At 62.1% G+C, this 12,605-nt stretch overlaps 1 protein-coding gene across 10 annotated transcripts in view; it reads right to left on the bottom strand.

The window, feature by feature from the left end:
- Positions 1-1,000: 1,000 nt before the first annotated feature.
- PPP6R2 (protein phosphatase 6 regulatory subunit 2) overlaps positions 1,001-12,605 on the bottom strand; it is an 84,245-nt gene continuing 72,640 nt past the window's right edge. For 2 of the 10 annotated variants that reach the window (XM_034643644.1, XM_034643648.1), the window contains 14 exons: positions 12,092-12,295; positions 10,790-10,854; positions 8,931-9,046; positions 7,202-7,287; positions 6,776-6,856; positions 6,287-6,384; positions 5,749-5,806; positions 5,462-5,586; positions 5,132-5,295; positions 4,579-4,744; positions 4,405-4,493; positions 3,777-3,936; positions 1,910-2,146; positions 1,008-1,827 (listed from right to left, as the gene is read on the bottom strand). In XM_034643644.1, the coding sequence (XP_034499535.1) occupies positions 1,776-1,827; positions 1,910-2,146; positions 3,777-3,936; positions 4,405-4,493; positions 4,579-4,744; positions 5,132-5,295; positions 5,462-5,586; positions 5,749-5,806; positions 6,287-6,384; positions 6,776-6,856; positions 7,202-7,287; positions 8,931-9,046; positions 10,790-10,854; positions 12,092-12,295 (1,701 nt within the window). In that variant the 3' untranslated portion in view covers positions 1,008-1,775. Of the gene's footprint in view, positions 1,828-1,909; positions 3,478-3,776; positions 3,937-4,404; positions 4,494-4,578; positions 4,745-5,131; positions 5,296-5,461; positions 5,587-5,748; positions 5,807-6,286; positions 6,385-6,775; positions 6,857-7,201; positions 7,288-8,930; positions 9,047-10,789; positions 10,855-12,091; positions 12,296-12,605 lie in introns of those variants that run through there. The other 8 variants (XM_034643641.1, XM_034643643.1, XM_034643640.1 and 5 more) reach the window with 8 other exon arrangements.

Genomic DNA, 12,605 nt, shown 5'->3' with positions numbered 1-12,605 from the left:
GCTTGGTGCCCAGCCACCCTGGGGGGTGGTCTTGGGGCTGGCACCCCCCTTCCACCGCACCCCCAAGCAGCCCCTGGACAGAAGGTGGCCATCAGCAGGTGTGCTGTGAAGAGGGCAGATGGGGGCCAGACTGGAGGATGGTCCTGGGTCAGAGGAGAGTGGATGGGAGGGAATCTGGGAGATGCAGCAGAGGGTGTGCTCCCCGGGGGGCAGGGGATTACAGCATGTCGGGTTGGGGGGTTCTGGGATCCAATGCCTGCCCCTCCCCTTTCTCTGGGATCTCGCCTCAGGCCTTGACCATCCTCCATGCCCTGGCCTCTGTCTGGGGCGTGACAGGTGCCACTGTGGTTACTCCTCTCCTCTCCCACACAAATGCGAGTCCCACCTGCATAAGGAGCCAGCCAGGTAGGGTGTGGGGGGTGCCCAGCAGGTGATGGCACCTGTTGGGGGAGGTGAGCAGCAGGTGTGGACACAGGCAAGACCCACAGGTGACATCAGGTGAGTCGTGAGGAGAGCCCCCAGGCTCTCTCTGGGCCACACAGCTATTGGACTGAGGTTCCCAAGGCCCAGGAAATCCACACCTGGGGTCCTATGCCCGCCTGATTTCACACGGGTGCCGGGCAGCCATGACGCTGTCCCTGGGGAAGGAGGTCAGAAGTCGTCACCAAAGCAGGGGCCACAGGGTGAGGTCAGTGCAGGACCAAGGCTGCTTAAGGAGGGACAGGAGACACTGTTGAGTGGACAGACCCACACCCTGGCCCTGAGTGCCCAGGGAGGCCCTGCCGGCTGCCCTGCCTGCCCAGCCAGTGAGGACAGGGCGGCCTGGGGACGGCGCTGGCTCAAGAGCTCCAGGCAGAGCTTGCTGAAAAAGAAAAGCTCAGTACTCGCTCCAGTCTGGAGACTCCCTGCTGTAGCCGCGGGCGTGGGCCTGGGGCAGCAAAGACACCCCCGCTGCCGGCCAGGCTGGGGTCCAGGGCCGGCAGCTTAACAATACACAGGCTTGTCAGTAAGAATAACACAACTTTTATTGGGAGTTGGGGTCTTGGGTGCCCTGTCAGATTATCAGAACATTAAAAATGGACTCAACACAAAATAATCCTACAGACCCCTCCAGGACGTGGCCTGGCCCTGCCCTCCCCCACAGGTGCAGATCCCACCCGACCTGGCCCTGCTGAAGCCAGTCTCTGCACCCCTGCGCCCCATCTGCACACCCATGGCCAGCCCCTGCCAGGTGCCCCAACTGCCCACCAGGCCATGAGGGTCTTATTTTAAGGCAGTCAAATTTTGCAGCCTGGCTCAAGGCCAGCTCCCAGGGACACTGGGCAGCTAAGACCCTGTCTGGCCAGTCCAGCTCCAGACCCACATTTGTCCCCAGAGCCAGGGAGACCCTTCACTGTGGCTGGACACAAAAGTGCAAACACGTGGCTCTTTCCTGCGTTTTAAAAAAAAAAAAAAATCAGTAAAACGAGGCTCGGAGCCTGTGGCATCCATGCCCATCGCGGTCCTCAGTCCGCATGGTGTCTTGGGGGCTGTGGCCCCCAGCTCCCGCTGGCAGAGCGCACATCTGAGGCCTTATTGCTGTGCGCGGAGCTGGACTCAAGGCCCACTTGGGATCAGGCAGGAGAGACGCAAGCTGGGCTGTCCAACTGGTTCCAACTGCCAGCTTTACCAATGCAGCATTTATTTTAAAATAAAATTAAATTAAATTAAAAAAGACAAATTGCATCACCAGGTAGTTTTCTCGATTAAGGGCGCACCGTGGCTGGGCGGCAGCATCACACGGGGCCATTCACGGCGGCTCCTGCAGGCGGCAGTGAGTCCATCTTCCTGCGGGAGGACAGGTGGGGGTTGGAGCCCTCAGGGCCCCAGAGTCCCATCCAGCCCCCTTCCCCCAGCCTGACCGGCTCACCTGTCTTTTGTCACTGTCCCCAGGATGGCTGCTGTGCACACAGCTGGGGCCGCAGTGGTGATGGCCACTATGGGACCTGTGGGGCCTGCCACGGTGGCTGGGGCGGGGCTGGCCTTGCTCAGTGCTGGGGTAGCCGCCACAGCAGCCTCAGGGGGGACAGCCACAGCCGGGGCGAAGTTTGCTTCTGCAGGTGCGGGGGAGGTGGGGTCTGACGGCGTGCTGGCAGTGCAGTCGGCCCTGTATGGCAAACGCAGGCCCCAGTGTCCTGGGCCACCTCCAGGGTAGCCCAGGGACCCACCTGGCCAAGGCAGCTCTGCCACCAAGTGCTAGAAACACCAGAGACAACCTGCCTGTCCACTGAACCCTCAGACCTTCCAGGTGGCGTGCTTCCCCCCCGTTATGGGAAGGCCTACAGGCCATGTGCCCAGAAACGCTCCCTCCCACACCTGGAGAAGGATGGGTGACCTCAGGACACTGGCCCTGGGCTCTGGTCTTCACGGCCCTCCTCACTGCAGCCCAGGAGAGTGAGCCCGCGGCTCCCCTGTTCAGCCCACACCTGCCCAGTGCTTGCTTCTGGTACACGTGAGACCACCTCTAACCGTACAAGACCCCTGGGAGCCCGCGAGGCTGGAGCGGCCACGGACAGCAGAAGAAACAGACTGTCCGTTAAAGCCTGGTGACCACGTGTCGGCCTAGATGGGCACAGACGGGGCTCACCACGGGCTGGCTGGGAATGCTCATGCAGATGGCCCTGGGATACACGGCTTGCTTTCACAATGACAATACTTGCTTTTCAGAGCAGAGGCGGTTTTTAGGGGAGTCAGGAAAAGAGGAAGAGGTTTTAAGACTTGCAGTGATTCTGAACTTTGAGAGAATTAAACGCATTCAAGAACCTGATGTGCACCTGTTACCCAAGAACCACCGCTCGGGTCCTGGTGCCCTGTCCCCTTGCCTGACCCATGCTCGTAAACAGTCACTGAGGCCCCGCCGGCTCCGGGCTGTGCCCCCCAAGGGCAGGGGGCTAACGACAGGCCATGTCGTCTGGGGTCCTGAGAACGAGGGTGCCGTGAGCCAGAGCTGGACCCCCACAACAATGGGATGGACCAAGCCCAAAACCATTTGGGACCACCAGGGCTGGGGCAGTGGGCTCTGGGGGAAGGAGAGCCCACAGGTGCTGTTTCTCTCAGAGACCATGCCCCTCACGAGGTCACACATCTGGTCCCTGTCCCCTCCTGCTGGGATTCGGCTGGGGGCCTCCACCCTTGCCCCATAAGCTTCAGCTCTACCACCACCTCTCTCAGGTGCCCATCGGTCCCCAATTCCCTATTTTCACAACTCACAGCTCCTTACGCGGTCCCCCCACCCCACCAGGCCCAGCTAGGGGTCTGTCTGTCCAATGATAGATTCCGAAGGCCTGGACCTTCTTCCTGTGCGTGAGGGAGGGATACGTGGGGAGAAGCTTGCAGGGAGGATGCCTGCAGTGACGGTGCATGTGAACCAGCGAGGTCTTCAGACGCCCCCGTCCTGGGGCTTTTCTGAGGTGCAGCTTGAGTGGGGCAGACACTGACCTGGATAAAGGCGGTCGTATTCTCTCCTCACCGGCCAGAAACCCACAAACCTGGCCACTGCCCTCAGTAAGACCTATGGGTGAGGCAGCTCCACCTCCCGGCCTCCAGGGTGGGACACTCAGGCCCTGTGCTTGCATTTCAATGAAAAGGCCCCTGACCCTGGCTCCCACTTAGATGAATGGGCGTCCCAACCCCCCTAGAGCCAGTATCCTCGGTCATGGGGTCATCAGGGCAGCAGGGTCAGCCTGCTCCCGGGTGAGCAGAGTGCTGGGGACCTGTGCCCACCCCATCTTGCACACCTGGGGACTGATGCGGGCAGCGGGGGGGCTTCCTGGCTGGGACCCAAACTGACAGCTTCCAAGGCACCAGCCATCTTCTGCTCGTCCTCACTGCTGTCAGAGACCAGCGGGGCCTTCCTGGTGACACACGTGCTCCAGGCACACGGGGAAGCCGGGCCTACTATGAGACGGAGCTGCTGACGTTCAGGGAGGACAGAGGGGCCGCAGGGCACGGCCTCAGGGTCCTCAAACCCACGTATGCATGTGTACATTTATAGGAACTGTACAAAGAGACGGTCCTCCCCCAGGCAAGGAGGGCCCCCACTCAGCCCTGTGGGGCTTTCAGGCCTGTCCGATAAGGGGCTCAGGGTCAAGGACCGTGAACAGGATGGGCAGTGAGGTGGCCCAGTGCACCGGGGTGACCTGCACGGACAGAGAAAGGCCTGGGGAGTGGCCTGGGTTGGGAAAGCCCTCACTGCCTGCCAGAGCTCCCAGCAGCATGGATAGGGCAGGCCGATCATACCCATACCCCGAGGACTGCCCCTGTCCCCCCGCAGTGATGCAAAGCCCAGCATCACCAGGGAGACACAGGCCATGGAGCCCCGTCCACATCCTCCCACTCCCTGTGCTCAGAGCCCCTCCTACTCACGGGCTCTCTCTGGGCCCTGGTTTGGGCCATCCTGGGAATCACCGTGGCCCATGTCCACCGGGGAGCTGCACCGGGGCCCCGACTCGGAGCTGCGGAAGGCAAGGCTGAGCCCCCTCTGGGGAGATGCCACCCCCAAGGGCAAATGGGGTGACCTCCCGGCCCGCCCCACCTCACCAGCAGAAAGGCTGGAAGTCGGTGAACTTGGCCCAGCCTTTTTCCTCCAAAGCCGAGGGGCTGGGGGTGCTGGCTGCCCACACGTTGGAACCCACGTCCACCGCCACTCCCGGGGCCGGCACCGGTGAGTTCACTGGCTCATCAAACACCGTCCACGAGGTGCCTGCTGGGGGGAGACACAGCAGCACAGGCACCCTTGACTCGCAGGTCGGCCCCACCTGCCTTCAGGGCCCCGAAGCCCAGAGCTGCAGGGGCCCCAAAAGAAGTGACCAGTGGACACCGGCCACCAGCTGTTACAATGTGTCTGGGTAACCTCAACTGGGGGCACAGGGCAGCCGGGGTCTGGGCCTAAGCATCTGCCACCAATCCTGCGTCACCGCAGCTGGGGGCACAGAAAAGCTGCCACCTTCAGGAACATGGCTTGAAAGCTCGTGCAGATTAAGTCAGCAGGTAACAAGCCCACGGCGGCCCCCAACCATGCACAGGCTGGGTGGGGCCTGTGTCCCTGTCCCAGTCCCCTGCCCAGCCTGAACCCCGTGTCCCCAGCATCTACCTCCTGAGCCACCCTCCAAGCGAGGACCTTCCTTCTGGGTAGAGGCCAGAGGGGCACCCGCCCGAGCAGCACCCTTGTCTGCTTCCAAAACCTCCTTCCTGTCCTGGCTTCCACGCTCCAGGCCGTTCTTGGAGCAGCTCTCTGAGGTGTGAGGACCCCCAAACCTGGGAAAAGACACACGGTCAGAGCAGCCAGCACCATACGGGGCCCCGGGGGAGTCCCTTCCTGTGCACCCAGAGCACCGTGGCTGGGGCAGGGCTAGGAGTGCACACACAGTGACTGGGGCCTCTCCGTGTCAGGAGGCTTGGAGAGGACGGACGGGCCTCACACCTGGCTCTGGCTGTCACCCGGGCAGTGCAGTGCATCTCCTTGTCCTCCCAGATGTCATCCTCCTCGTCGTCATCAAAGGGCTGGATGTGGTCACCGCAGCAGGCCTCAAACAGAGCCGCACTGGGCTGCAAGCAAGAGCACCCATGTAGCGACACGTGGCTCCCAGAGGGGCTTAGCCAGGTGAGGGGCTCACGGGATGGGGGGCCAGGGGCCCCAAAGCAGCCCGTCTCCCCCTGCTGCCCGGTGTCCCCATCCACACCCAACCGAGCACGGGGCAGGGGACTCACACTGTCCTCGTCAGCGTCGACGCTGAAGCTGATCTCGGCGATCCTATCAAAGGGGGCACTGCAACACGGCGACACTCAGCGCCTCGCCACGGGGCCGCCGGAGCACCAGGGCCCTCCCTCCCAGCGCAAGCACCGCTGAGACCGAGGGACGGTCGTGCAGGCAGCGACCAGCCACGGGGTGTAAGTAAGCAGATGGGGGTCCCAGAGGGAGGGGGTGGCTCTCCGTGCCCGCCTCCCTCCTCACACGCACTTGCTTTTTTCCACCTGGGCCCGCTCTGTCCCTGGTCTGTACGGTGACAACCTGCCATCCCTGAGGGTGTCTCAGCCCGGCCCCTCCCACGGTGACTCTGCTTTCAGCGGAGGAAGCAGCAGGTCAGCCTCCAAGCCCAGGCAGGATAGGGCCACAGGCTTGGAACCTGGTCACACCGAGCAGAACCCCCCAAAAGGGGCAGGGGACAAGGTCATGGGAGACGATGAAGGCTCAAATGGGGGCCGGATCCCGGCCAGGGTGGACAGCCCCGGGCACAATCTAGCTCACTTGACACTGTCATCCTGGTCAGCAAACTCCTCGTCGTTGAAGCCAAACTGATCCACGAAGGTGGCTGTCATCTGCTGGACCTGGTACTCGGAGAAAGCCTGGCAGGGAGGGTGACGCAGGGCAGGCCTCAGCCCGAGGCCGCTCCCAGAAAAACCTGCTGGTGCTCTGCGGCTTCTCCCAACCAAACCTCTCGGGATAACACGAACGCGGGGTCGTGTCCGAAGAGCCTCGTTTCCTTTAAGTTTCAAGATCATCCCCCAGGTCCCCCAGGGTCTTGTTGATGTGAGGTGGCTCAGGGGTCCCCCCTTGATACAGGGGCTGCATGTCCAGCCCCTCCCCTGCTCGAGCCTGGTGCGTGGGGACAAGCACGCTCCCCTGGGCTGTTTCCGGCAGCAGCTCAGCAGGGCGCTGTCCAGGACGCCCTGGAGGCCTAAGCGCTGCCAAGAGCGGGTCAGGGCTGCCTGAGGTGTGCAGAGCGGCCACACGCACCTGCTGCAGGGACAGCTCATTAGGGAAAACGCCCTCCATGTCCTCATCCTCACTCGAGGGGTGAAGGTGGTGGGTGCTTACCTGAAACAGCCAGAGTGGGTGGACATGAGCCCTGCACCCCCAGGGGCTCCTGCCCCCTTGCCCCTCCCCTCAGCATAGGGCACACTGGACCTTGGGCATCAGGAGCCCCTGAGAACACACTAGGGCTCTGGATGTGACAGGGAAGGGGCTCTGCTGAGGCTTTTGGGGGCCAGCGGGACCTGAAGCAGGACAGGTGGGGCCACGTGGGTGCACAGGTGCGTGTGCACACACACACACAGGCTCGCACGCGCACACGTGCCTGCATGACAAGCAGACAGGAAGGCATGGCCACAGCACCAGCTGACACCATGCCGCAGGAACAACCAAGCCCCCCAAGCCCCTCACCAGGTCCACAGCGTTCCTGCGGTTGGTCTCCGCCAGGGTCTCCTCCACAAAGTTCTCCCAGCGCCCTCGGCAGTCCGCAGGGAGCCCTGCAAGGGAGCACTGCTGGTGAACCAGGGGTCAGTGCCACGGCACACAGGCAGGGAGAGCCCGGAGGGGACATCTGAGGGAAGGAGGCTGAGGCAGCCAAGGGTCCTGCAGGAACCCTTGGGCGCTCACAGAGACAGGGCCCGGCCTCAGCATGTGTCAGAGCCCCGAGTTCACTTTGCAAAGCAACCAGGGAGGAGGAATGCTGAGGAAATGCCGCCCAGCTTCCTCCTCGGCCCTCTCAGTACAACCCACGTGCCTGTGTGTGCCTGTTTTCTGGAAAGGTCACAACCCCAGAAAGAGTCACAGTCTGCAGCCGTGGCTTACCTCTCACCCCTCAAACTGTACCCTTTGTGGGGAGCCTCCCTGGGCCCACACACCTTGTCACAGGCACCAACGGACCTGTGAGCCAGACCCTGACCCAGAGGCCACTGATCAAGGACACCCCCTTGCTTCCGTTCCGGAGGGCCACCCAGAGCTTCCTCAGTCCACCTCTGGCCCTGGGCCTCAGGGACCACAGATGAGACCCTCTGAGGGGGTGGCCAGGCCACAGGTCTACACCTGCTATAGAACCGGCCTGACCGCTTGCAGCACGGCTTCCTGAGCCGCACGTTGGGGTTAAGCCCTAGCGCCTCCCTGTGCCTGCTCCAGGATCATGCATAACCATCTTCCCACACCCCCGTGGGGACCCCCCAGACAGAGCTCACTCCTTTGTGCAAACACCATTCACTGAGCACAAGCATGCCACATGGGGCCGAGGAAGGCTGTCCTGGTCATGAAGCTGGTATGAACACCAGCCCCAGCACCTTGGGGAGTCCAGCCTCCTTGACTCACTCGTGCACTCCACCTATCTGTCCACCCCTGAGTTCCAGGGCCTCTCAACACCCTGCTCAGGCTGGCCCGGCATCGTTGGCCTCAGCAGGGTCCCACGGGCCCTTCTGAGCTGGCTGCCTTCCTGTCTGAACCAAGACCCCCTCGGGCCTCCCCCAGCTCAGCTCTGGGAGCTCAGGAGTTGCAGACCACGCCAGGACGTGGGCAGGCCGAGGGGGTGTGGGTGTTGGGGCCCCCGGTTGGGAGGGTGGCAGGTGTCTCAGGCTGAGGGCAGCGGCGAGGCCCGATCAGAGGAGGGCCTGCCTCTGCTCAGGCCCCACAGCCTGCTCTTCGAGCACAGGGGCTACCTCCCCCAGCTCCCCAGGCCCCCCAGCCCAGCTCCCCAGCCCCCCAGCTCCCCCAGCACCCCCAGCCCAGCTCCCCCAGCCCCCCAGACTTGCGCTGGAAAGGTCTGCAAAGCTGCCTGAGTCAGAGGAGGATGGAGGCATCCAGGAAGGACTCCGATGGCCCCTGAGCAGCAGCGCAGAACCCTGGGCCACTTGTCCCTCTGAATGCTGGCACCTGACTCATGAGCTGCCCTGCAGGCACCTGACAGGGTCTCTGGGCCCAAGGAGACCCCCCACAGACGTCTGTTCAACAGAGCTGACAGCTGGGACCCAGGCCCACCTGCAAGAAGGCTCCATATGGGAAAGCAATCTGACTGTTACCATCCGCTGAGGGGCCAGAGGGCAGGAGACGGGGTTGCAGGAGGGGGGTAAGGGTCAGGGCGGTGGGGGTCAGGGGTCAGAAGCAGCCGCAGGCAGGAAGGGCTCACCTCGGATGACTTCGCAGATGTGGGTCTGCATGGGACCCCTCTCCAGGTTCTGGGCCACCGCGTTGGCGATCCGGGTAAGGTGGCCCATGTTGCCGCGCCGCATGCCGCCCGCTGCCCTGAAAGCGAGCAGCAGCTCAGGGGGACCGCGGGGCTTTTCCTCACTGTGCGTCCACCAGGGCCCTGACCTTGCCCCACACGGCCTCCCTGTGCCCACTCCCCACCCCCCTGCGAACCCTTCCTTGCAGCCTTACCTGCAGGACACTTATTTTCGGAGAGCACCTGCTGTGTGCCAGCCGATGGCTCCAGCTCGCTACAGGAAGTGCTCACAAAGCAGATGCTGTCCCTACCCCCACCGCACAGACCAGACTCCACACCAGCAGGGCCTGACGGGCCTCTGCCCGCCCTGCAGGACTGGTCCAATGCCGCATCCCTTGACCCGCATTCTGACACCTCTGACCTGTCCTGGCCCCAGACACCCTCCCAGCTCCGCCCAGAGCTGGCTGGGACCCAGAGGAACACCCAGTGGGGCAGAAGACTCAGGAACACTGAAACAGTGCGTCCCTGCTGTACGTGCTGACCCGGGGATGATGAAGAATGCACACACGGGACCCAGAAGCGGGCAGGCCAGGGCAGGGGCTGCTCCAGGTGGCCAGCAGCTCGGAGCTGGCCTGTCTCTGCCTGGCTCTCTGCGTCTCCACACTGCCTCCCCCTCACCGAGCTCTATGCACCCTGCGCTCCATGGCCTGGCTTCTGTCCACCTTTCCATCCCACGCTGCCATGCACACACACACGTTCAACAATGACCCAACAGAAGGGCACATCTTAAAATCCCCACTGTGTTAGGGGGATGGAAAAGCTCACACATCTAGAAATGTAGCACTTGAGTCATGGAGTGGACAGAGCTGCTTTCGACCATGTTCTCTGACCTAAAAGCCTGACGGCACCCCGGAGAGGAGGCAACGGTGAGCTCCTGAGCCAGTGAGCCCAGCCTGGTAGAGGAAAGGGTCAGGAGAGAGCCTGGCGGGACAGGCCCACAGGGAGGCCTGCGAGCAGCTGCTGAGGGTGCAGGAGGGCTGGCCCAGGGACGAGGCCTCTCAGCCTGCCGTCTTAACCTCTGGGGTGTCGTGGACCCTCAGTGACAGCGATGAGGTCCCACCCAACAGGTGCCCATGTGCACAAATACACAGAATGCCTAAGAGCAGGCTCCGCCCAGGCTTCAGTGGGTACCACATGGAGCAGCCCAAGGAAGGAAAGATGGCCCCGTCTTGTATGTTGTATGTATTCTACAGAGGATGCAAACTGGGGGGCTCCGTACAGGTAGGATGTTAGCTGTGAACCAGGTGAGGTCAGAGAGCCCCAGGGAGCACCAGTGGGCAGGGCCAGGGGAAAGCAGGGTGAGGGCGGGGCTGGGGCTGCCCACACTGGGCCCTGCAGGCCACACCCTTAGAGGATCTGGGTGGTCAAGACTTCCATGCAGGAGTGAGACCATCTGTGTGTTTCAAAAAGATCCCAGCTGGGTGGGGCAGGAGAGCAAGCAGAAAGCAGCAGCCTGGATGCCCTTGGGAGCATTCAGGGCTCAGTGAGAACTGGCTGGTGGCTGCGGTGGGGAGATGGGAGGATTGAGGACACACTGTGGGTATAAGATGGGGTCTTGGCTAACAGATGGGGAGGGCGGGGGTGGAGTATAGAGCTGCTCGGCCGTCTCCTCTGGTCCCCCTGGGCCCTGACCTTCCCTGGACAGCACCTCTCGGTGTTCACCCAGGAAGAGAACGCCCTTCCTGAACTGGATACCCCATGGCGGCCCCGGAACCCTGAGCTGAGCCCTCAGGCACCCCCTGCAGCGCCCCGTGGGTTCTTACTGTGCATGATCGTTGGCTTCCCAGGCCTCCAGGATCCTCTGGACTAAGCAGCACTTCTGGAACAGCTAGAGGGACAGGTGACATGGGTCAGGGTCTACAGGGCTGTATACTCCCCTCCACCCAGCCCTAGAAGGTGAAGCAGACACATCAGTGCAAAGTTCCCTGGAGACCGTTATGGCCTCCCTGTAGTCCCCACCAAACACCAGGGCAGGTGCTGCCCCAGGCCCCACAGAGCTGCCCAGTTCTGCTCCTTCCCTTTGGCTTCCTCCCACCTTCTCTTGTATCCAGAAGCAAGGACTGGGCCCAAGTACTGCTTCCCGGGCCTGCACATTTATTCTGGGACTCAACTCACATCCCCCCCACGTGCCCCCACCCCCAATACCACCACCCCCGTCGCCTGCCCCCAGCTATTTACCCCCTGGGCTGGTGTCCAGCTCAGGCCTGCACACTGCAGGACTCGCTCCAAGCCACACCTTCTATGGGGACTCTCACCAGAGACCAAGGCCTTCCCACCCTTTGCCCCTCCTGTGTGGGCCTCACAGCTGGCCTGAGGGTCAGAGCTGCCCCTGTACAGCCCCAGGCCTTGCCAGGGAAGCATCTCTAAGTGGGCTCCTTGACACGGGCAGGGGCCTCCGTGCCACTTCTCACCAGCACCCAGCCAGGCACTTGCTTGCTCCCTCTCCTCCTCAGCAAACACTCGCTAAGGCCAACTCTGCCAGACACAACACTAGGTGTCAGGGCAGGGAGACACAGACAGACACCAGGGGTGCGCTCACTCGAGGCCCCAGGAAGAGCTGTGGATATCCCGGAGGCGAGCGTCCTGTCATGCACTCATGGGTGAGCAAGGGAGAGCCGAGGAAAAGGAGAGTATGTGGTGTCAAAAGTTCCATAATCCCAGAACATTTTCTCATGAGAATTCAACACATGCTCTCTCTTTCCCTTGCATTTTCCTCTGTGGCCGCTCCCGACAGCGGCAGACACGACAGGATACGGCAGGCTGGCCTGGAAGGAGCAAACCTCAGGGCAGCATCCAGGTGCTCCCTCCCCCTCTGGTGAGTGCAGCCCACCACAGGGCCTTGCCCTTGGCTCCCCCACTGCAGCGGCCCTGGCAAACGTGGACACTTTCTTTGTGACTCTCAGTCTCACGGGTGGAGGAAGGGCAGCACATCCACGTCCCAGGAGGGTTAGGGGATGGCCACGGGCAGGTTGTGTGAGTGCTGACAGCCACACGCTCAGGGCGAAGTTCAGCAAGCGGGAACACGTGGGGCACACAGCAACACACAGGACACTGGCCGGACTTACATGGGTCACCATGGTGTTCTCGGGGAGGCTGGCAGCAGGCTGGGGGGTCTCTGGGTCCCCATTCCCCGGCAGAAGCTCCACCCTACTGTCCGGTCCACTGGCTTCTGCCCTGTCCCCCCGGGCAGCGTGGGACAGGATAGCGGCTATGCATAGTTCCACTTGGAAATGCAAGAAGTTATTCCAGGTGTACTTAAAAAACAGGTCCTGGGGTAAACAGAGGAGAGAAGACAGTCCGCAGACTGGTTTTCTCCTGGTGGCAGGACCACAGAGGTGAGGGGATCGCTGTCCCCTGACCATGTAGGGACCATGCTGAAGGTTCTTCCTTGACACAGTCTCACCATGACCACCTGCCCTTCCATCTCCAGCCTGCTGCTTTGTTTCGCTCCCGTTAACCTCGCTCTCATCTGACCATGTCCTGGCTTATCCTCTTGCCCTTAAGTTAGAAGCTTAACTCATTCACTTTCAGCCTTTTTTCTTTCTCGGGTACCTTACACATTTTGCTGTACAGTATTTT

The sequence above is a fragment of the Ailuropoda melanoleuca genome, chromosome 15 (assembly GCF_002007445.2).
Source record: "Ailuropoda melanoleuca isolate Jingjing chromosome 15, ASM200744v2, whole genome shotgun sequence".
In the NCBI taxonomy this organism is placed as follows: domain Eukaryota; kingdom Metazoa; phylum Chordata; class Mammalia; order Carnivora; family Ursidae; genus Ailuropoda; species Ailuropoda melanoleuca.
Note: the sequence above shows the minus strand (reverse complement) of the source record. Positions and strands in the feature narration are given on the sequence as shown.